The sequence below is a fragment of the Gobio gobio genome (genome assembly GCF_949357685.1).
Source record: "Gobio gobio genome assembly, chromosome: 8".
NCBI classification, from domain to species: domain Eukaryota; kingdom Metazoa; phylum Chordata; class Actinopteri; order Cypriniformes; family Gobionidae; genus Gobio; species Gobio gobio.
The window spans coordinates 31784594-31805856 of record NC_137114.1 but is presented as its reverse complement, the minus strand read 5'-3'; the positions used below and the strand labels follow the sequence as shown (position 1 = coordinate 31805856).

The 21263-nt window shown below is 37.5% G+C and overlaps 2 protein-coding genes across 5 annotated transcripts in view; both read left to right on the top strand.

Annotated features, from left to right (window-relative positions):
* The first annotated feature begins 38 nt into the window (after positions 1-38).
* Positions 39-20399, top strand: cpda (carboxypeptidase D, a). The gene is made up of 21 exons (XM_079824274.1): positions 39-777; positions 1526-1773; positions 6935-7077; positions 7193-7362; positions 8353-8738; positions 8843-9034; positions 11290-11457; positions 11540-11649; positions 11752-11857; positions 11937-12079; positions 12168-12337; positions 13080-13382; positions 14465-14660; positions 15731-15866; positions 15972-16118; positions 16216-16314; positions 16486-16550; positions 17637-17768; positions 17849-18034; positions 18460-18562; positions 18664-20399. Exons 1-21 carry the CDS (start codon positions 152-154, stop codon positions 18888-18890), a joined length of 4056 nt encoding a protein of 1351 aa, XP_079680400.1. The 5' UTR covers positions 39-151; the 3' UTR covers positions 18891-20399.
* Positions 20400-20973: 574 nt separating this feature from the next.
* The window catches only part of gosr1 (golgi SNAP receptor complex member 1), a 47621-nt gene continuing 47331 nt past the window's right edge, over positions 20974-21263 (top strand). For all 4 annotated transcript variants that reach the window (XR_013817104.1, XR_013817105.1, XR_013817106.1 and 1 more), the window contains exon 1: positions 20974-21088. Coding sequence is in view for 1 of the 4 variants with exons in the window: in XM_079824272.1 (XP_079680398.1) it covers positions 21058-21088 (31 nt within the window). In the remaining 3 variants the exon portion in view is untranslated. The remainder of the gene's footprint in view (positions 21089-21263) is intronic.

The window sequence follows — 21263 nt, the reverse complement described above, 5'->3', positions numbered from 1 at the left end:
CTCCGGCTGTCATGGAAACTCCACCCTTTTGACACAGCGTTTGCAGGAAGTTCCTACTAAAAATACCCCGACGTCAGGCTAAAGAAAGGACCTGACTCCGGGCGGACAAATTTATAGGATTTCATGTATACGTCAAGGTGCCGTCGGAAACATGTCGGGACAGAGGGTAAACAGCTTGTGTTCATCGCATAGACGCCCGCTATTGGTTTTATCGCTGCTTGTTGTTTATATCAGCTCCATCAACTCAGTTCCTCTCGGCGAGCAGGAGGCAGAGACTTACAACAAATACTACAATTACAACGAACTTACCGACCTTCTTAAAAGTCTCGCCCAGAAATATGCAAACATCGCAAATCTGACCAGCATTGGCAAATCAGTTGAGAACAGGGAGCTTTGGGTAATGAGAATCACCAAGGACCCCACTGTTGATGTACCAGGAAAACCCAAATTCAAGTACGTGGGCAACATGCACGGAGACGAGACCGTGTCCCGGCAGGTTCTTATCTACCTGCTGGAGGATCTGCTGGAGAAGTACGGAGAGGACCAGCGGGTCACAGAGCTGGTCGACAGCACCGATATTTATATCATGCCGAGCATGAACCCTGATGGATTTGAGAAGTCCACGGAGGGCGATTGTACGGGTAAAGATGAGGGTCGGAATAATGCTAAAAACATCGACCTCAACAGAAGTTTCCCAGACCAGTTTGAACAGGTACACGTGAATGCAGAAGACATCCCTGAAGGTGCTGCTGTCATGAAGTGGATCGTGGACAACAAGTAAGACAATTCACCAACCGAACCTAACTTTGTGACAAACCTGCTAGAAAGACTGAAAGACCATCTTAAACTAACTAAAAACCTGCTGCCCTTTTCAAAAACACAGCTACCATCTTAAGCTAGACTTTCCAACAGGGGTTTGCAGGAGTCTGATAATTGACAATTGAGCTCAGCTCTACAATATTACATTTGAATAATAGCAAGGGTAACACTTAACAATACATTTATATTGAATAATAGTTCCTAATATCAATAATACAAATATTTATTAAATGTCTATTATTAGTTCATGTTAGCTCAAGTCCATTAAATAATATTAGCAGATATCAATTTTGATTTGAATAACGTATTAAAGTTATCCAATGTTAACCAAATAAACATTATTTTAAAGTGTTACCATGATAATAATAAGTAATTCATATAAATTATTTAATCATGAATTAGACAAGAAAATGTATTCTTTAAAATGTTAACAATTTCCTTGCTTTTTCCAGTTGTTTATGATTAAGATTTTAATGAGATTCCACTTACAGTAATAATAATAATCTTTATGGAGTCCAGCAATCACAAACAACTTATTAATGTATATGTTCTAATTCGGATCTTCATGTTTTTTTTTTTACTTTTCTGAATAATAAACAAATATGTATGTCTGTAAAGTATTAATCCAGTGTATGTGAAGTAGATAATATAACTTAAATATAAGTTAAATATAACTTATCTGATATTCTCTGATTGTCTTTTCTAGATTTGTGCTCTCTGGGAATCTGCATGGTGGGACAGTGGTGGCCAGTTATCCTTATGATGACTCTGCGGGCCATGAGGTAGAGGGCACCTATAGCAAATCACCCGATGATGCTCTCTTCAGATACTTGGCGCGCGTTTACGCAGAGAATAACCCTGTTATGAAAACTGGGCAGCCGAAGTGTGAAGAAAACTTAAGTGAGACCTTCCAGGATGGCATCACAAATGGAGCAAAGTGGTATGATGTGGCAGGTATGTTGGCAATACTTATCCTCTAACCATGCTTTAAAACTTCCCCCTTTCCTTTGTTCTCTTTATCTGAATTTCACTCGCTGAGCTATAGCTTTATGAGTAATTAACTCAGTGGTCTTGAAAAATTACTGGTTTTGAATTATTCTGTTTGTTTTTTGAGTGTGAGAACATAAGTGTGTGTGTGTGTGTGTGGGGGGGGGGGGGGTGATTTCTCATACTTTGTGTTCAGTTCAGTGGAACAGTCTTTATTTGTTTCCACCCTCATCCTTCTTTACTCAAAACATTCCTTCACATATTTCCTATTAGGAGGGATGATAATGAGTTGTGTAAACCAACCATTTGGTCACGTATTGCAAATATTGACATTAATAGTAGCTGCATTATTGTTTAAGAAAGTTTATAATTGAGGAATGCCGGAAATTATATTTCTTTGTTTTTTGGGCAATCTTTGTTCTCAAACAGCACTAATTAGAAACACAATAGTCTAGCAAGTAATCCAAAACCTGGACTGTAAGCATCTGGTGTTCTCTGATTACTTCCCTTACAAGTCTGTAACCTCAGTCTCTGCAGTCCATATTCTCAGCCATCACTGTCAAACAGAAGAAATCTGATCCACAATGTTCCTTGAAGCTCGCAGGTCAGATACATGATGTGCCCTAAGACTTGCTCAACCAGTCTAATGGTGATTAAATCACACTTCTTACATTTGCCTGTGATTTCCTGTGCTTTTATGAAGCTGTCGCATATTGTTTGTTGCTGGTGACGAAAGAAGAACCTCCTGTGTGAACCCCTAATCTCTCCCGAATGTCTGGACCGAAAGTCATCGTGTGAGGTGGTGACACAAATTGCTGACCATTAAAACCGCCTGAAATTTCAACATAATAGATCCCAAAATTAAATATACATTGCATAATTCCCATGCAAATGTCACCTGATCTTTAGTTGTTTGTTTAATGATGTGTGCTTGACCTTATGACATTTAACTGGTGCCTTTGACAGGGAAGTCATAAGGTGATCACAAGCCTGGATGCCAGCCAAATTTTAGCCCCGCCCACAACATTTGAGGTAGGGAAGGTTGGTCTGGACTTGATCCGTTGTGGAGCAATTATGCTCGAACCAGAGCTGTTCAGACCAATCGAATTGTCAGGGCGGGCTTTATACGATGGTGTATATTTAGTCGCTCAACGTGTCACTTACTCCGTTGCTCTGATTGGTTGTAGGTCTATCCAATCCGTGTGCAGATAACTTTTGTTCTTTTTTTTTTCTTCAAGTTTTAAGTTTTTCATCTAATATTTATATTTCATTTTATTTCAATAAAAGAGAAACAATTTTTAATAGTTTTACTTGATAACAACACTGCCTAAGGGTTATGTGAGTTTAGTATGGCGCTAATTTTCCTCTTTACGTTGTTGGTTTTTTGTGTCTTTTTGTTTTCTCTTTGCTTAGAAACTGGTATTCTACCATAGAAACCAGTCTCAAAGTGTGTTCAGTGACCTGAATGCTGTTTCTGAGATTGTACCCAACACAGTTTGAAGATCTACTGACCACCAGCTGCGTTTTTAAAGTTAATATTCAATCGTTTTATGACAAACTCCTGCTTGATCTAGGCAGTCATTCCTAGTTTTTCTCAGGGTCCTATGTTCCTCAGATTTGAATGGCAAATAATGAACGCATGACAAATGGTCTCATGTTCCCAGGGTTAGGGTAACAGAAACATAAGGTTAGCCCTGTTCCATAAGATGCTTCAAACATAGGACTTTAGCAACATTAATACGCAGTTTAGTAGCCCAGAGTGAAGGATGGTTCTTGCAATTTATTATGACACTGCGGCACATTTTACTAAGAAAGTTATTTTCTTAGTCGTGTTTACAAATAATTATATGCTTAAACAGGATCTCTCTTCTGGGACTAATCAGGAAGCCCCCACATATGTTTGTTTTCTGTGTAACTGTTGAAGTCAGGAGAACTGTTAATAAGGATGTATGCTGACAAATAGAGGATCTGGACTTCTGACACTTTCTTTAAACGCATGCTAGACTGGTAGCATACAGCGTCACATATTATTGAAAAACAGGAAACATGGGGCAGAGACATCTGACCTCACTCACTTCAATTGTCAATTGCCTTGTTAGACAACGTTAGGCTTGCTCTAGACCAGGGGTTCTCAACCCTGGTCCTCGAGGCCCACTGTCCTACAGAGTTTAGCTCCAACCTTGATCAAACTCGCCTGCCTTTAGCTTTCTAGTAATCCTGAAGAGCTTAATTAGCCGTTTCAGGTGTGTTTGATCAAGGTTGGAGCTAAACTCTGCAGGACAGTGGGCCTCGAGGACCAGGGTTGAGAATGCCTGCTCTAGTCTGCATGAATTAGTTGGACTGATTTGAAAAATACAGTTTTAAGGTAATGTGTTGTTATCTTACTGAAAGATTAACTTTGCAAGCAATTTAGGAATTTTTGGTCTTTCCTCTGAATTTGTCTGACTGGAAATGGTTACTGTGATGCCAAGAGCAACATATTTTGTTGATCCTGGAACAACATTCCTGTCCTAAAATGTAGTCCTAACCCTATCCCTACCCCTGAACCAAACCCTGCCCATAACTTTTCCCTAAAATCTGAGGGAAATGATAGATGAATAACACTGATGTAGAAGCACCTAACCCTGATTTTAAGCCTAAACTTGTCCCTCAAATCTGATTGGTTGATTACAATGTTGTTCCAAAGATGTTCATCCAGGATGTTTATCCAGGAACATGTTGCACTTGGTGAAATTATGCTCACCAACTGGAAATAGCTGCCCAGGGCGTTGCCATGATTGGCTAGTGGACTGACATTTTACTTTGAAATGACATTGCATGAGCTCAGCTTTATCTCTTACTATTGCATTTGTATCTGCGAAAGTCAATTCTGCAAAGAGCAGAAGTCCACGTCTTTCTTTCACAATCAAGATTTTTTTCTAGTGTTTAAAAAACATGCAGATATACTGTATCTGTGTAGTGTTTATTGCCAGCTTGAGTTGCCATTAGTTTGTCCTGTGTTCTGCTGATTTTGTTGAATGTTGATGGTTTGATCTGCTCCTTTAGTGAGAGATTACAAATTATGTGCTTCCTCTGATCCTGTTCTGTGTGACACGTAGAAATGAGTCTTCATTTATGCATTTATACATTTAGCAGATGCTTTTGTCCACAGCGACAGTGCTTTAATGTTGTATGTTTTATCCCTGGGAATTGAACCCATAACTTTTGGTGTTACCTATGCCATGGTACTATTTAAAGCACATTCATCTTTTTGACCCATCCATGTATCTGCATTAAATGGTTACGAAGTTACATTAAGACCTAATGTACACTATTGTTTAAAAGGTTGAAAGATTTTTTTTAAACAATACTTATTTAGCAAGGACATATTAAATTGAACAAAAGTGACCGTAAAGACATTCATAATGTTACAAAATATTTATATTTCAAATAAATGCTATTCTTTTGAACTGTCTATTAATCAAAGCATCCTGAAATATGCATCATGGTTTCCACAAAAATATTAAGCAGCCCAAATGTTTTAATTTGGGTAACACTTTACAGTAAGGTCTCATTTGCTAACATTAGTTAATGTATTTCTAACATTAACTAATAATGAGCAATGCAATAAAATAAATAATACAACTGTTCATTGTTTGTTCATAATAGTTCATTAACTAATGTTAACAAATGCAACTTTTGATTTGAATAATGTATTAGTAAATTTTGAAATTAATGAATTTAATAAATGCTGTAGAAGAATTGTTAAAGGGTTAGTTCACCCAAAAATGAAAATTTTGTCATTAATTACTTACCCTCATGTTGTTCGACACCCGTAAGACCTCCGTTCATCTTCGGAACACAAATGAAGATATTTTAGTTGGAAGCTGATGGCTCAGAAAGGCCTCCATTGGCACAATGTTCTTTACACTCTAAAGACCCTTAAAAGGTACTAAAGACGTCGTTACAGAGTCCATCTCACTACAGTGGTTCTACAATAACTTTATAAAGCGACGAGAATAGTTTTTTTGCACAAAAAAAACCTAAATAACGACTTATATAGTGATGACCGATTTCAAAACACAGCATCATGAAGCTTCGAAGCGTTATGAATCAGTGAGTCGAATCATGATTCGGATCGCGTATCAAACTGCTGAAATCACGTGACTTTGGCGATCCAAACCGCTGAATCGACTCACTGATTCATAACGCTTCGAAGCTTCATGATGCTGTGTTTTGAAATCCGTCATCACTACATAAGTCTTTATTTAGGTTTTTTTTGCGCACAAAAACTATTCTCGTCACTTCATAAAGTTATTGTAGAACCACTGTAGTGAGATGGACTCTGTAACGACGTCTTTAGTACCTTTTATGGGTCTTGGGAGTGTAAAGTGCATTGTGCCAATGGAGGCCTTTCAGAGCCATCAGATTTCAACTAAAATATCTTCATTTGTGTTCCGAAGATGAACGGAGGTCTTACGGGTGTCCAACAACATGAGGGTAAGTAATTAATGACAAAATGTTCATTTTTGTGTGAACTAACCCTTTAATTTGTAGTCCATTTTAACTAATGTTAACAAACAAACTCTTATTGTAAAGTGTTACCGAAATGTTTTACTTGAGCAAATCAGCATATTGGAATGATTTCTGAAGGATAAAGTCAGTGACACTAAAGACTGGAGTAATGATGCTGAAAATTCAGCTTTGCCATCACAGGAATAAATGACACTTTAACACTTTATCTTAAAATCAGCACATATACATAGGTTTGGTATCTAAGGGAGTCGTCACACTTTGGATGACAGTGTGTTCTACCTAGACAGATATAACCTATATGTGTTTCCAACCCATATCTGTCAACTCTTTATTCTCTGAAATCAATCTTAAAATAAGTTGGAGGTTTTTTTTCTCTTTTCAAGGATATAAAAGTAGGTTAGCTAACATGAATGATTTCCTACCCCCTACATTTATTACATGCTCCTAACGTTTAGCAACTGGTCAAACATTCTTGACATTACACCTTTTGAAAGACTCTTTGTCTTGAGATGTTCCTTGTGTTTGCAGACTTACAGTTTAAGCAGTGACAATCCCACTATGTCAATTCATCCCATGCCTTTGGTACACAGCTTGTCCTTATTTTTTTCATTAGGGGGTATGCAGGATTACAATTACCTGAAGGGGAGCTGTTTGGAAATCACTATGGAGCTCAGCTGCTGCAAGTACCCACCCTCATCTCAACTCAGAACAGAATGGGACAACAATCGGGAGGCCCTGCTGGCTTACATGGAGATGGTAGGAGAAGTTGATGTGCAAACAACGACACGCATGGCGAGTTTTTAATGAGCCCTACAAGAATGTCAGTGTGGCTTTGTTTTCAGAGTTTCTGCCTTGTTGTGTATGTGTACAGACTCATATTGGGTTGCGTGGCTTTGTGAGAGCTGCCAGGAATCAAGCCCCTCTTGCAGATGCTGTGATAATGGTGGCAGGCATCAACCACAATGTGAGCACTGCGCGCTTTGGTGACTACTATCGCCTGCTGCTGCCCGGCACCTACAACATCACAGCTGTAGCCCCGGGGTAAGTATGGAATGAGGAAAACTGTACATACGCATTTAGTATTCAGAGGAATATCCCTTGATCAGTAGTCTTCATAAATCCGGTGGCTAGGGCTGGGTAAAATGATTGAATTTACATTCTATTCTAGCATCTAAATCCCAATATTGATATCTTAAAAAATATATTTTATTAAAATCTATTTGTACAGCATTGCCTGTTCTGCAGATATCACTGTTTTCTGCTAAACTGCATAGTTTCGGCCCTGTTGTTAATTTATAAAACAAATCATATTTGCAACGCAACCAGTGTAGTCTAATTCAGAAACAAATTACTTGTATGAACTGGTTCTTTTTAGTGAATAAAAACATACAACATGACAAGTGTAGTCAGATTCACACGCAAATTATTCTTATTAGCATATTCTTTTTAGTGAATCAAAAGCAATCAGTGTAGTCTGATTCACGAACAAACGACTCTTATGAACCAGTTATTTTTTAGTGAATCAAACAATGCATGACCAATAGACCTTAGTCAGGTTTGACGGCAAATTGAATTTAACACAATGGCTGTATGGGATAAATTTACTGTCACGCACAGTATAAAGGCCCTAGATCATGTAAATTTGACAACTTTCAAAGGTTTTTGTTTAAACACCAGTACAATCCTTTGAACTAAGGTTGGTAGTCAAATTCATAAGCAAATGACTCGTAGTCAAAACAAATCAAAAACAAATTTCTCTAGAAAGTCTTTTAATGAAACATTGCCTTGTATAATTTACAGTATTAGCAGAAAGGGAATTTCTTTAACATGTAAACAAAATGGACATTATAACTGATTTCAGTTGATTTCAAATGTATTGAAATAGAATCAAATCAAGAGCTTGTGAATCAGCATGAATACCCAACCCTACTAATGGCTTTTATTTGTTTTTTTATAACAATAGGTTGTGATACTCCTTCATGTTTAAGATTTCTTTCTGTGTGTTTTATGTCGATCTTTGTGTTTATGTAGGTACATTCCCAAGTACGTGCCTGGGGTGGAGGTGAATGAGGGAAAAGCAACTGAGCTGAACATCACCCTTTTGGCTGTGACTGATGAGAATCCGACCTCCCCCTCAATGCCAGTGTCCCCCACTGACACCTCTGTGGACAGCGACAGCACAGACAGCAGCAGTACCAGCATCAGCAAAGCAAAAATAGATGAAAAGCTGGGCTCCTGGGTTACGGTCCAGCCCCAGGACTTCCGCCATCACCACTACAATGACATGGAGCTGTTCCTGAAGAAATTCAGCTCTGAGTACAGCTCCATCACACGGCTGTATTCCATTGGCAAGTCTGTGCAGGAGCGTCTCCTGTGGGTCATGGAGATCTCCAACAATCCTGGTGTCCATGAGTTAGGTACTTCCCATCCAGTTTTATATAATTGTAATTAACACGCATCTTTAGAAGAAGGAGCTCAAACAGCTACTAAAATGAACTGACCCCCTGTCTTTCCTTACCAGGTGAACCAGAGTTTAAGTATATCGGTAACATGCACGGCAATGAGGTGGTTGGTCGTGAATTGCTCCTCAACCTCATCGAGTACCTGTGTCGCAACTATGGCACTGACCCTGAGGTCACCCAGCTCATCAACTCCACACGTATCCACATCATGCCTTCAATGAACCCAGATGGATACGAAATGTCCCAAGAGGGTAAGGTCAACTCTGAAAAACTGTTCATTGTACACGGTTTCATTTGTGTTATGGTGTACTTTCTGTTAACTCTTTCCTCGTCATTGACGGAAATTTCAGTCATTTATGAGACAACGTTTCATTGCCACTGACGAAAATGTCTTGCCTTCTGAGTTTTCACTGTCATATGGCGCTATGACACATCTTCTGAAAGAATACAGAATCTCTGGATAAAAACTAGGGCTGAAACGATTCATCGAGTTACTCGATTAACTCGATTACAAAATTCTTCGAGGCAAAAATTCTGCCTCAAAGCCTCGTTAAATTCCCATGATGTGCACTATACGCGCAGGGATCTGATTCACACAGACCGTTGTTCAATGTTCAGGAAGCACACCATAGCGGGTGATACATTTTGAATTTAGTTGGCGCGATGGCGGAGAGTAAAGATTTCCATAAACGGCAGAGAATGTCTAAAGTTTGGGATCATTACATTCTTAAAAAAGAAGAGAACAAGGTGCAATGTGTCTACTGCAAAGTAGACCTGGCATTCCACAGCAGTGCGACTTCAATGGTAACGTAGCCTAAGCCTATACATTGATGTTCGCTGATTTTAATCCCATACTGTATTTGTAGCGATGTCGTGATGCGGTTTGACTAGATATGATGTTTAGCTTTGATGTTTTTAAGTAGTAAACGTATTCACGTTCAATTGCAAGAGAGTATAGCCTAAAAAAAAGAACCTCTTCACACACACAGACACACACACACACACTCGTCTCTCTCACGCGCCAGTCAGACCAATCGCGGCAATGCATCACATATGCTTAAACTTTTATGTAGCCACGCAACAATAATTTCAGCATGCATTCACTGTATACACCGGGACGTGATGTTGTGATGCGATTTTTAGAACGGATGCTTCACCTAAAATGCACCGCAATTCAAGTGATGCAAGCCAAATGCAGCGTACTATTGAAAATGAATGTATGTATTTCTGCTGTACCAAACTGCAATGAAGCAACTGGTCTGACTGGGGCGTCATTCTTCCTCATGCACGGCACGTTTGCACGTGCACACACACACACACACAGGTTGCTAGGTTACCATAGCAAATAGGCTCACCCCAGAAATTATATATTATTTGTTAGTAGCCTAATGGTAAATGCTGCAGGTGTAGAAATCTACATAAAACAGATATTTACTTTGATGTCAGTGCTAGATTACAGCATGAAACCTGTTGTGCATATTAATGAATTAAATTGCTTTTCCTCTTCATTTTCGTTATGAATTATTTGTTTTGGTTGTTTAAAAACACACACAATTGTTTTTTCTTCGATTAATCGACCAATTAAGTGCCAGATTAATCGATTACAAAAAGAATCGATGGCTGCAGCCCTAATAAAAACACAGGGGAAAAGAAGCACAAACAAGCGATAGCATATGTAAGCAGACGCATATGTAAAGTAACGTGATTGTCAACATTAAACGGCATATAAATTAAAACTGTCTAATGTTACTGAATTAAATGTTGACCCAGGACAAGCTATAGGTCTGTGAAAGTATTAGGGGTGTTGATGGACTCGATCTACTCCATCTGTGTTTTGATCATCATTCTAAATCCGATCTGGATGTAGTCTTTGACAAAAGCTTTTTTCGTCAATTTTGCTTTGTTTATGAAACTTAGCCACATTCAAGTGTTGATAAAAAAAGAATGCATGAAGTTTTTGTTTGTTTAAAAGCAGAAGGTCTGTTAGTTATTTTTATATATTGCATGTTCAGATATTCATACTACAAAATATTCTGGGGCCCATGAAAATTTGTGAAAATTATCAAAAATACTGGTGGTGGTTGGCAACTTTAAAAAAAAAAAAACGCTTTTGGGGAAAGAGTTAAATGCATCTCTTTGTTTATCATTCCAATTTTTACCAATATTATAATATATAGACATAGTTAGCCTTAAACTGTGTTGAATAATAACATGGAATAATAATAACATTATTATTATTATTATTTATATAATGTTTCTCCCACACAGAAATACAAATAATAAATGTATTATTATTTTATTATTATTGTTTGTTTCTGTCTGTGTGGAAGCAGCATAATAACTACGGGAACATAATGGCAACATGTTTCAGTAATAATAATGATTTATTATCATTATTATCAATACATTTATTATTTGTATTATTATAAAAAATTCTGTCTTTGTTGGAGCAGCATACTAGCTGCAGGAAGATGGCCACATAGTGAAAACATTGTCTTTTGTGCAGGAGATATCGGCGGCATCCAGGGACGTAACAACACTAACAACTATGACCTGAACCGTAACTTTCCTGACCGGTTCAACCTTATCACAGATCCCAGACAGCCAGAGACCATTGCTGTTATGAACTGGGCAAAGAGCTACCCGTTTGTATTGTCTGCCAACCTTCATGGAGGTAGGTCCTAATTTCTAATGGTTCTGTTTGATTGGAAGCAGGCTAAACACAGGCGGATAACCTTTAGATAAATCTCTTTCAGGCTCTTTGGTGGTGAACTATCCATTTGACGATAATCTAGAGGATGTTATCGGATACAGCAGGTCCTCAGATGATGACGTATTTAGGGTGTTGGCTCTTGCTTACTCTCAGGTGAATATCTGGCTTTCTGTTTTCTGTAAAAACAAATCACGCTAAGAATATTTAATCATTTAAAGATAAATCAATGGCCAGTAAAACCATCTTTTCTTTCAGGAAAACTATCAAATGCATGATGGTCACCCCTGTAAGGAGCTGAATTCGTACGGAGAATACTTTCAAGATGGCATCACCAATGGTGCTGCATGGTACAACGTCCACGGTGAGCACTAGCTTGTGGGGGGAAAAATGAATAACCAGAAAAGGAAACTATAAATGTGCATTATGTGCTTTTCCCTCAGGAGGGATGCAGGATTGGAACTACGTCAACACTAACTGCTTTGAGGTGACCATTGAACTGGGCTGTTACAAATACCCACCAGCGGCAGACCTGCCAAAGTACTGGGAACAAAATCGCAAATCACTTCTGCAGTTCATCCATCAGGTCAACAGTCTAGTTGTTTCTTTCTCATTTCTTTTTTTTCACCTCTATTCTGCTACACACCATATAAAATTATTTGTTGGATGTCCAGGTCCACCGGGGGATAAAAGGAATGGTGATCGACAGCAAAGATGGATCTGGCATCCCCAATGCGACCATCATTGTGGACACAATCAATCACTCCATCACATCCAACACTGCAGGAGACTACTGGCGCTTACTTGTCCCAGGAAAATACCTTCTGAATGTCTCTGCCCAAGGGTATTTTCATGAATTTTCTGCTCTAATAGTGCCACCAAACTAAAAAAAAATTGAATTCCACCAAACATATGGAAGCGTACAGAGGCTATAAATATGTTTTGTTCTGCTTTTGTTTAGTGATACAGATATAAACAACAAAAATATTTGTAATTATAATACGGTAACTATATTGTCTTAAAGGGTTAGTTCACCCAAAAATTAAAATTCTGTCATTAATTACTTGCCCTCATGTCGTTCGACACCCGTAAGACCTCAGTTCGTCTTCGGAACACAAATTAAGATATTTTAGTTGAAATCTGATGGCTCTGAAAGGCCTCCATTGGCACAATGCACGGTTCACTCTCAAGACCCTTAAAAGGTACTAAAGACGTCGTTACAAAGTCCATCTCACTACAGTGGTTCTAAATAAACTTTATGAATCGGCGAGAATAGTTTTTGTGCGCAAAAAAACCCTAAATAACGACTTATGTAGTGATGACGATTTCAAAACACGACCTCATGAAGCTTCGAAGCATTATGAATCAGTGAGTCGAATGAGCAGTTTGAATCGCCAAATGTTGATATGCAATTATTTACTAATAGTTTAGACAAATATTCATTTTATGTGTCTCTGTGTATTTATGTATGTTTAAAAAAAAATGTATTGACATTTTTCTTTAACAGCCCTAAAGAGTTATTGAGCCTCATGGGTGTTTATACCCAAGACTGTAAATTACTGACACTTTCTCTTCCATCTTTTTAGCTACTCCTCAGTTAGCACCCAAGTCAACGTGCCTAAGGAAGGAGTGGTGATTGTTAATTTCACATTGACCAGGATTCACAGTTACGCAAATGGAGACACTACAGGAGACACAACCCCAATTCTGGATCCCAGTGTGAAGGAGTTCCAAAGCCTTATCAAGCTGCTGTCAGGAGAATCCGGTCTGGACAAGCTGATCAAGGACACTCCCACCCAGAGCAGCTTCCGTTATCGACGGTACAGCGAAGTTTCTGAGTTCCTGCGCGGCCTCACCCTGAACTTCCCGGATATTACCTCACTCCACAGGTACAGCTCTCTAAATGCATCTCACTAACGTTTGGCACGTTGGATTCAATGTTAACAAACTCTGTGATCATGAGAGACCTTAAACACAGTTTAAGGTTCTCTGGAGACCTGTTACTCACACACGTGTGCCATGCCTTTCCATCAGAGAACACCTGTTAAATTTAACAAACGCATGAGTCAGCTTATCTGATCTCTGCAGACAAGTCTGAACCGAATCCTGTGTGTTTCTGTGATCATAAACCCCGAAGGGCGAAAATAACTTTCGGAATGAGGGAGATTAATGTCTCTGCATTCAGTATACAATGAAGTTACTGTATTATTCGTCTCGCTGTAGCTAAGTCCCAGAAGTTATTTTTGAAAATGATAGTTTGTGCTGAACCAAGAACCAAGGTCACAAAGTTTAAATAAATGACCAGAGAAGAGTACCGTTCAATAGTTTGGGGTCAGTCTTTTTTTTTTTTTATGTTTTTTTTTTTTTTGTGTGTGTGTGTGAAAAATTCATATTTTATTCAGCATTTAATAGATAAAAAGTGACAGTAAAACTTTTATGTTGTTACAAAAATATAATATTTAAAATAAATGCTATTCTTTTTAACTTTCATCTAAAAATCCTGAAAAAATGTATCATGGTTTTCACAAAAATGCTAAGCAGCTCAACAGTTTTCAACTGACAATATTAAGAAATGTTTCTTGAGCATCAAAAAAAAGAATGATTTTTGAAGGATCATGTGACACTGAAGACTGATGCTGAAAATTCAGCTTTACCATCACAGGAATAAATTAAATAAAGAAAGAATATTAAAATAGAAAGCAGTTATTTTAAATATTAAAGGTTTTTACTGTTTTTCGATAAAAAAATGCATCCTTGATGAGCATTAGAGACGTATTTTTTATAAAAGCTTACCAACCATATACTTTTGAATGGTATTGTAGGTCCAATGGTAATTTCAGCATTTAGTTTTTTAACAGTTTGTGTCAGTTTATAATGGTTTATAATGGATTAAAATATGTAACTGTAGTAAAACTATTTTTAAAGTCAAACAATAGCAGTGATGTGATAAATATGTTTCCCCCCTATGAAGTCTTGGTCAAAGTGTGGAGTTCAGAACTATATGGGCTCTGGAGATCTCCAACAACCCTAAAGTCCAAGAACCATCTGAGCCCAAGATCCGGTTTGTGGCAGGTATCCATGGTAACGCCCCAGTGGGAACAGAGCTGCTCCTGGAGTTTGCTGCCAGTCTCTGTATAAACTACGGCAAGAACGCAGCCATCACCAAGGTGAGTTGCTTTTCTAGTGCAACAGTGACACCCTTGATGGTCACAGTATGATCAGAGGATCCTAACCAGGGGTGTGTTTCCCAAAGCCAACTATAGTCGCAAGTTCCGTCGCTACCAACACAATTCAGCAGAACTTGCGACCATAGTTGACTAACTATGCTTTTGGGAAACGTACCCTGGGATGAAGAAAGCAGTTTAAATGATCGCCTCAGTTCCACTGGGCAAAAAAAGGCACTATTTAAGGGTTAAATAAAAATTAAACTATCTATAAAAGTTTATGTTTTTAAACTATCTCTATTATGTTTGATACACAAATCTCTAAAACCACATAACTAATACAAGCCTTCTATCACCTGATTAGTCATTCATACTTTTTAGCAAGTAAAAGGCCTTTTAGTATAATTAAAAAAACTTCATCTCTTTTCAAGTCATGGTACACCTGTCTTTTTCCTGTAAAATCCTGTAAACGTAAGAATATCTTGTATTTGATTTAATTATATATTCCGCCACCCACAATAAAAAAACGACACCGCTCTGATTATAAAACTAAGCATTTAAATATCTTACTAAGAGGTATAGAGTGACAAGTCTGCTATACTGTTATAAAGATCTCATTCATTTACATCACAAGCTATCAGAGTGTCATCTTACTTTATAATATTGAGGTGTTTGATGCTCCATATTCTGTTATATCATACTACAGTACATGAGCCATATACAGTAAGCCTGATGTATCAAATATGATACAAAACAAAGAAACGCATATACAGTGCCTATACCCTATAGACTTCCAAGTCTCATTTAAAGTAGATTTCACCCCAAGTACAAGTCAAATTCATGTTTTGTGCTTATCGACAGCATTGGTGGCATTGATTATCACAGGATATTACTTTAAAAGCTTTCATTTTTTATCAATGAAATAGTCATTTTTAATGAAACATATGAAATAAACCAAACTGAGTAATCCTTTGAATGTACGTTCATGAACATTAATCTGTACCTAACATGTCTGTCTGTCTCTCTCTCTCTCTCTCTCTTTCTCTCTCTCTCTCTCTCTCTCCTTTCTTTAGCTCATAAATGAGACCAGAATTGTTATCCTGCCCAGCATCAACCCAGATGGACGTGAGCTGGCGAAAGAGAAAGACTGCACCTCCACTGTTGGCATGACCAATGTTCACGGCAAGGACCTTGACAGTGACTTCTTCGGTGGGATGGCATTCAAATTATACATCACATTTCACTAATGTGTGTGTCAATGACAACAGTCCACTGCTTAGTGTACATGACAGCTGACTGTGTGTCATTCTGTAGGTAATGCATCTCAGCGTGCTGCAGAGCCTCAGCCAGAGACACGCGCTGTGATGGATCTGATACAGGAAAGGGGCTTCACTCTTTCTGTGGCTCTGGATGGAGGCTCTGTTTTGGTCACCTACCCATATGACAAACCAGTGCAATCTGGTATGTTTTGACTCATCCTCTGCTTTATGGAATTACACATTTGTTGTTCTGATTCGTTTATTTATTTATTTATTTTCCCCTTGCTTCTAAATTACAGTGGAAAATGATGATACGCTGAGATATTTGGCTACTGTGTATGCAAACCATCATCCTACGATGCACTTGGGCAATACTGGGTGTCCAAACAGCAGTCAACGTATGCTGATTTCCTTTCATACTTCAATTTTTTAAAACAACGGTTTATCATTTCAGTAACAAGAAAAAGTCTCTGAGTCTTCAGAGTCTATGCTCTGTTAAATTTATAGGTAGAGGAACCATTTTTAGGTTTGTTATAAATTATTTCTATCTTTCTCCCTGTCTCCCCCAGTGGGCAACATTCCTGATGGTGTCCTTCGAGCAGCAGAGTGGCACAGTCACATGGGGAGCATGAAGGTAGTTTACAAACTGAACACTAACAGGGCAGATCAGATCACTGAAACCCCCTTGGAGTGGAGTCAACTGGTTTTGCTTAACAACCCAGCAATGTACTAAAACTGTTGATTATACAAAATAAAAAGTTCTTTAAAAATTGTAAGGTTTACATTTAAAATGTATTATTATGAACTGTTATAACAATATGCAGTTATTAACAATTATTAAAATGTCATTTTATTCTCATCAGCCAATAATTCACCACATAAAAGCTGTGGTCTTCACAAACCATATTTGTCCTAGTTTTCTGGATTATCTCTTAATTTGCATAGACTACCATTCAAAACATTGGGGTTAGTAACATTTTTAAATGTTTTTAAAAGTAGTCTCTTATGTAATGCTGCATTTATTTGATCAAATGCAGTAAAAACTGCAATATTGCAATTCTAAATAAATGTTTTCTATATCAAAATATTTTAAAATGTAATTGAGTACTGTGATTGCAAAGCTGAATTTTCCGCATCATTGCTCCAGTCTTTAGTGTCACATGATCGTTCAGAAATCATTCTAATATGCTGATTTGAAGCGAAACATTTATTATCCATGTTGTGCTGTTTAATATTTTTGTGGAAATCATGATTATTTGATGAATGTAAAGTTCAAAAGAACAGCATTTATTTAAACATTTTAATATTTTGTTACCTTATAAAAGTATTTACTGTATTTAGCACAAACGCATTTTATTAAAAATCTTATTGACCCCACAATTTTGAATGGAAGACAGGTTAAATTCTGAACAAAACTAAACTGTGTAGGTATCTGTTTGATTTGGCTTGCTTCTACCAAGTGACCAATGAATTTGTGCAGAAATACCATAAACTTTGATGGGACACGCAGATCTGGATAACAAAAGATAGAGGAAGCGTTTTTCTAATCTAAATTTTTTTTTTCTGGCTTTTAGCATTGCCTTTTTCACTGCTCTCCGCAATCCAATCTGAACAGACTAGAAACCCATTTTTTGGTCATTACTAACAAGTTGACAGTCATTTTTAAAATCTTAATTCCTCAGTAATTTCCTCAACTGATTATTTTTTCTCCATGTTGCAGGACTTCAGTGTGGACTTTGGTCACTGTCCTGAGATCACAGTCTACACCAGCTGCTGCCTGTTTCCACAAGCTGAACTGCTGCCCACGCTTTGGGCCGAGAACAGGAAGTCTCTTCTGAGCATGCTGGTTGAGGTCAGTCTGTTGTCCTCTCTGTTCATCGCCCTCCACTGAATCTCAGCTCGTCCCTGCTGAAGTTGGTTCTTCTGTTCTAGGTACACAAAGGGGTTCGTGGAGTGGTCAAGGATAAGAACGGTAAGCCTATCGTGGGTGCTATAATCGTATTGAATGGTGGTGTTCGAGTCTTCAGCGGTGAGGGAGGATTTTTCCACGCTATTCTGTCCCCTGGCTTACACAACATTGAAGCAGTGGCTGACGGCTACCAGCAGCAATCCCAGAAGGTGAGTTTGATTTTGTTGTGGTTTGGTGTTTTTTTTTTTGGTGTTGGTTGTGTTTGGTTTGGGTTGTTTTTTTTTGCTTTTGTTTTGCCATATGTTTTTTTTGTTTTGTTTCTGGGGTTTTTGTGTGTGTATTTTATATATAGTATATATACTGTATACATAGTTTACCAAAATTAACCAATTAACCATAATTAACCAAACAATGCATTATAATGATGGAGAGGGTTTAATTGAAATGATATACCATACATTTTATTTTATTATTTTATATATATTTGTAATACAGAACATTTTAGTTTCATTTACACTGAATTGTATATTATTATCCAATTTTGTTAATGAAGATGGTTTAAAATATATACATTTTAAATGAGAAACGCTATCTATGCATACATTTTTTCCACTGTTCCTGTTGGTCTTTTCAGGTGTCTGTGTCACCTTTTGAAGCAGCAAGTTCCATCATTATTGAGTTTGACATGGAGAACGATATATTTGGCCTTCCAAGAGAATTAGTAGTGGCAAGTGCAGGTAGGCAGATCAAATCGCTCATGGCAAGAGGCCATTTTTTAAAATACTACATTACAATGCAAATTTTCAATGGCTGTCTTTTTCATTACTCAATTCCGCAGCTGCCGCAATGACGGCCCTGGTCGTGACAGCCTGCATCATCTGGTGTGTCTGCTCAGCCAAGTCAAACAGACAAAAGGACGGATTCCATCGGCTACGGCAGCACCGGGACGACTATGATGATGAGATCCGCCTCATGTCTATGGGCTCCAAAAAGTCTCTCCTAAGCCACGAATTTCAAGATGAGAGTGAAAGTGACGAGGATACGCTATACACCAACAAACTTTAAGACCTTCTCATCCTCTGAGTCTGTCCACTGCCTGCAGGGCCAGAAGAGGGCTCTCAACGGCCAGCAGCATTATTGTCCAAACCATCGAAATCATGAGAACCACAGCAGGATGCACTTTAATGCCCAGTTGAAATCGGACAAGTGTTTTGCACCTTTGTGTATGCAACTAACCACTGCTCTCAACCAGCCTGCTTAGTTTTCTGGGTCCGCATAATACTGGTCCTCTACCCTTTATAAAGAAAATTGAACAGCTAGAATCCATATCAACAGGATTTTGAAACACTGTGCCTTGTTACATTAGAGGTTGCATGGTCGCTGCAGTTGTGAGGATGACGATTTTGTAGTGCAAATGGAATTTTGTTCCCCTTTTTTCTGTGGACCCGTGTCAAAGTCCGGAATCTGATCTCCTCATTGGCTTCATTTACAAATTTGTTATGAATAACAGACTGCTGTCATACAGCAAGTGAAATGGCCCGAATATTTTACATATATGCCGTTATTCATCTAATTAAGGTATTTCGTGCAAGTATGTGTAACAATAGCATTAAACCTCTCAGACTGTGGGATATTTTTTGTCAAAGAGGGTTTCGAACATACTAAATGTAGATTTACATTTAAGCAATTTCTCACTATTGCACATAATTCATGACTTGTTCGATACAAAGCAGACAAACTCATGCCCATTTACTGCCTTCCCATTTCTCTTCTGTCTGACATTTCTGGGGATTTGGTGAAACATTTAATAATAACTCCACATGGACATGATAGCATTTAGTCAGTGTGTCTGTATTCTTTTGTCTTCATGTGCACTCTTGAAAATATTGTCCCTATTTTGTTCATTTTTAAAAATATATATATATTTATTTTTGTTTTAACATCCATCCAATGAAAATATTGTTTAGTTAACCGACTCTAAGGCTTCCCAGAAATATCAGAATAAACAGTGCTGTCATTACTTCATTCGTGTAGTTGACATATTTAAATGTAATTTACAATTCAGGAATTTAATGGAAAAGAAAGATGAGGAGTGGTATGGCTTTGCTCATGCTTTTAAAAGAGAAAAGCAACAAACACCCTATTAAAATTGAATGGAAGATTCAGGTTTTTATTTATAATTCATATCATTATGTGCCAGATTGATCATTCATACAGGGCAAATGTCAATAAGTGTGAGAATTACGTTTCTATTATTTAATTTAGTCATTGATCCCATTACAAACAAAATCTCAATTTAATTTGGCTTGATGTTGATTGTCATGCTTGAATGTAAATTTCTGAGTGTGTTTGAACAAATATGTCTAACTTTTCTATGTTTGTGCTGATGTTTATTTTTTTCTTTTTATACAACAATGATTGTAGATATCGAATGGTTGCCAAACTATATGTAAATTACACAAGTGCAATTTCTGTCAAGAGTGAAAGAACTGCACAAATAAACCTGTTTATGTGTATTGAATGGTGGTGTGTGTGTGTAATTAAATATGTAAATAAAAATGAAACTTTGTTCTGAATATTTGATGTGATTTTTTAAAAATGACCATTTTTTAATGCAGTTATACAGTAGTTTTATGGTAGCCATGCAGTCTATATAAAAAAAGAGGAACATGCAGACTTAAATTCACTATGCTATCCTAATATTATTTTGTAATCTAATGGCAAGTGTGCACAAACATAAAGGAATTTCCTGTGGTTTCCAGGAGCTCGTACGTACATATAACGCAATATTATATATATATATATATATATATATATATATATATATATATATATATATATATATATATATATATATATGTATATGTATATATATATATATATATATATATATGTATATATATATATATATATATATATATATATATATATATATATATATATATATATATATATATATATATATATATATACACACACATCTAGATGGAGTAAGCAAAATATTATATAAAGTTTGTATAATACATTATTATAATATATGAGAGAAATGGAATATATTTTCTAATAAAGAGAAATGACAGGAGTTGGGAATGCTAAAGGAGAGCGCGATTCTCCTGCAGAGCACGCGGGGGCGCTGTGAGGATCGAGCGCAGCGCAGAGTGTGGTGAAGAAGTGCTCTTGCTCTAGTCTCCGCCTCTGCCAGCACCACCGCGGATGACGTTGAACAACAAAGATGGCAGGAGGAAACAGCAACTATTGGGAAGGTGAGGTGGCAAAGCGTTACAAATTCCACTTGACCAAAAGCTTTATTGCGCTTTGTGACAGCCCGCGCCAATTCCTAGTTCCGAAGAGTCTTTGGTAGCGTTTTCATGGAAACGCAGCCGGGTCACCACGTTAACTATCGCCGTTAGCATTAGCTTGCTAGTTCGCAGAAACGTC

Bases quoted from the DNA above. Each gene is read 5' to 3' on its own strand.
- cpda (XM_079824274.1), top strand. From the start codon at position 152: ATGTCGGGACAGAGGGTAAACAGCTTGTGTTCATCGCATAGACGCCCG. The intron at 12,080-12,167 runs GTCAACAGTCTA...TTGGATGTCCAG, and splicing joins TTCTGCAGTTCATCCATCAG to GTCCACCGGGGGATAAAAGG. The intron at 12,338-13,079 runs GTATTTTCATGA...CCATCTTTTTAG, and splicing joins CTGAATGTCTCTGCCCAAGG to CTACTCCTCAGTTAGCACCC.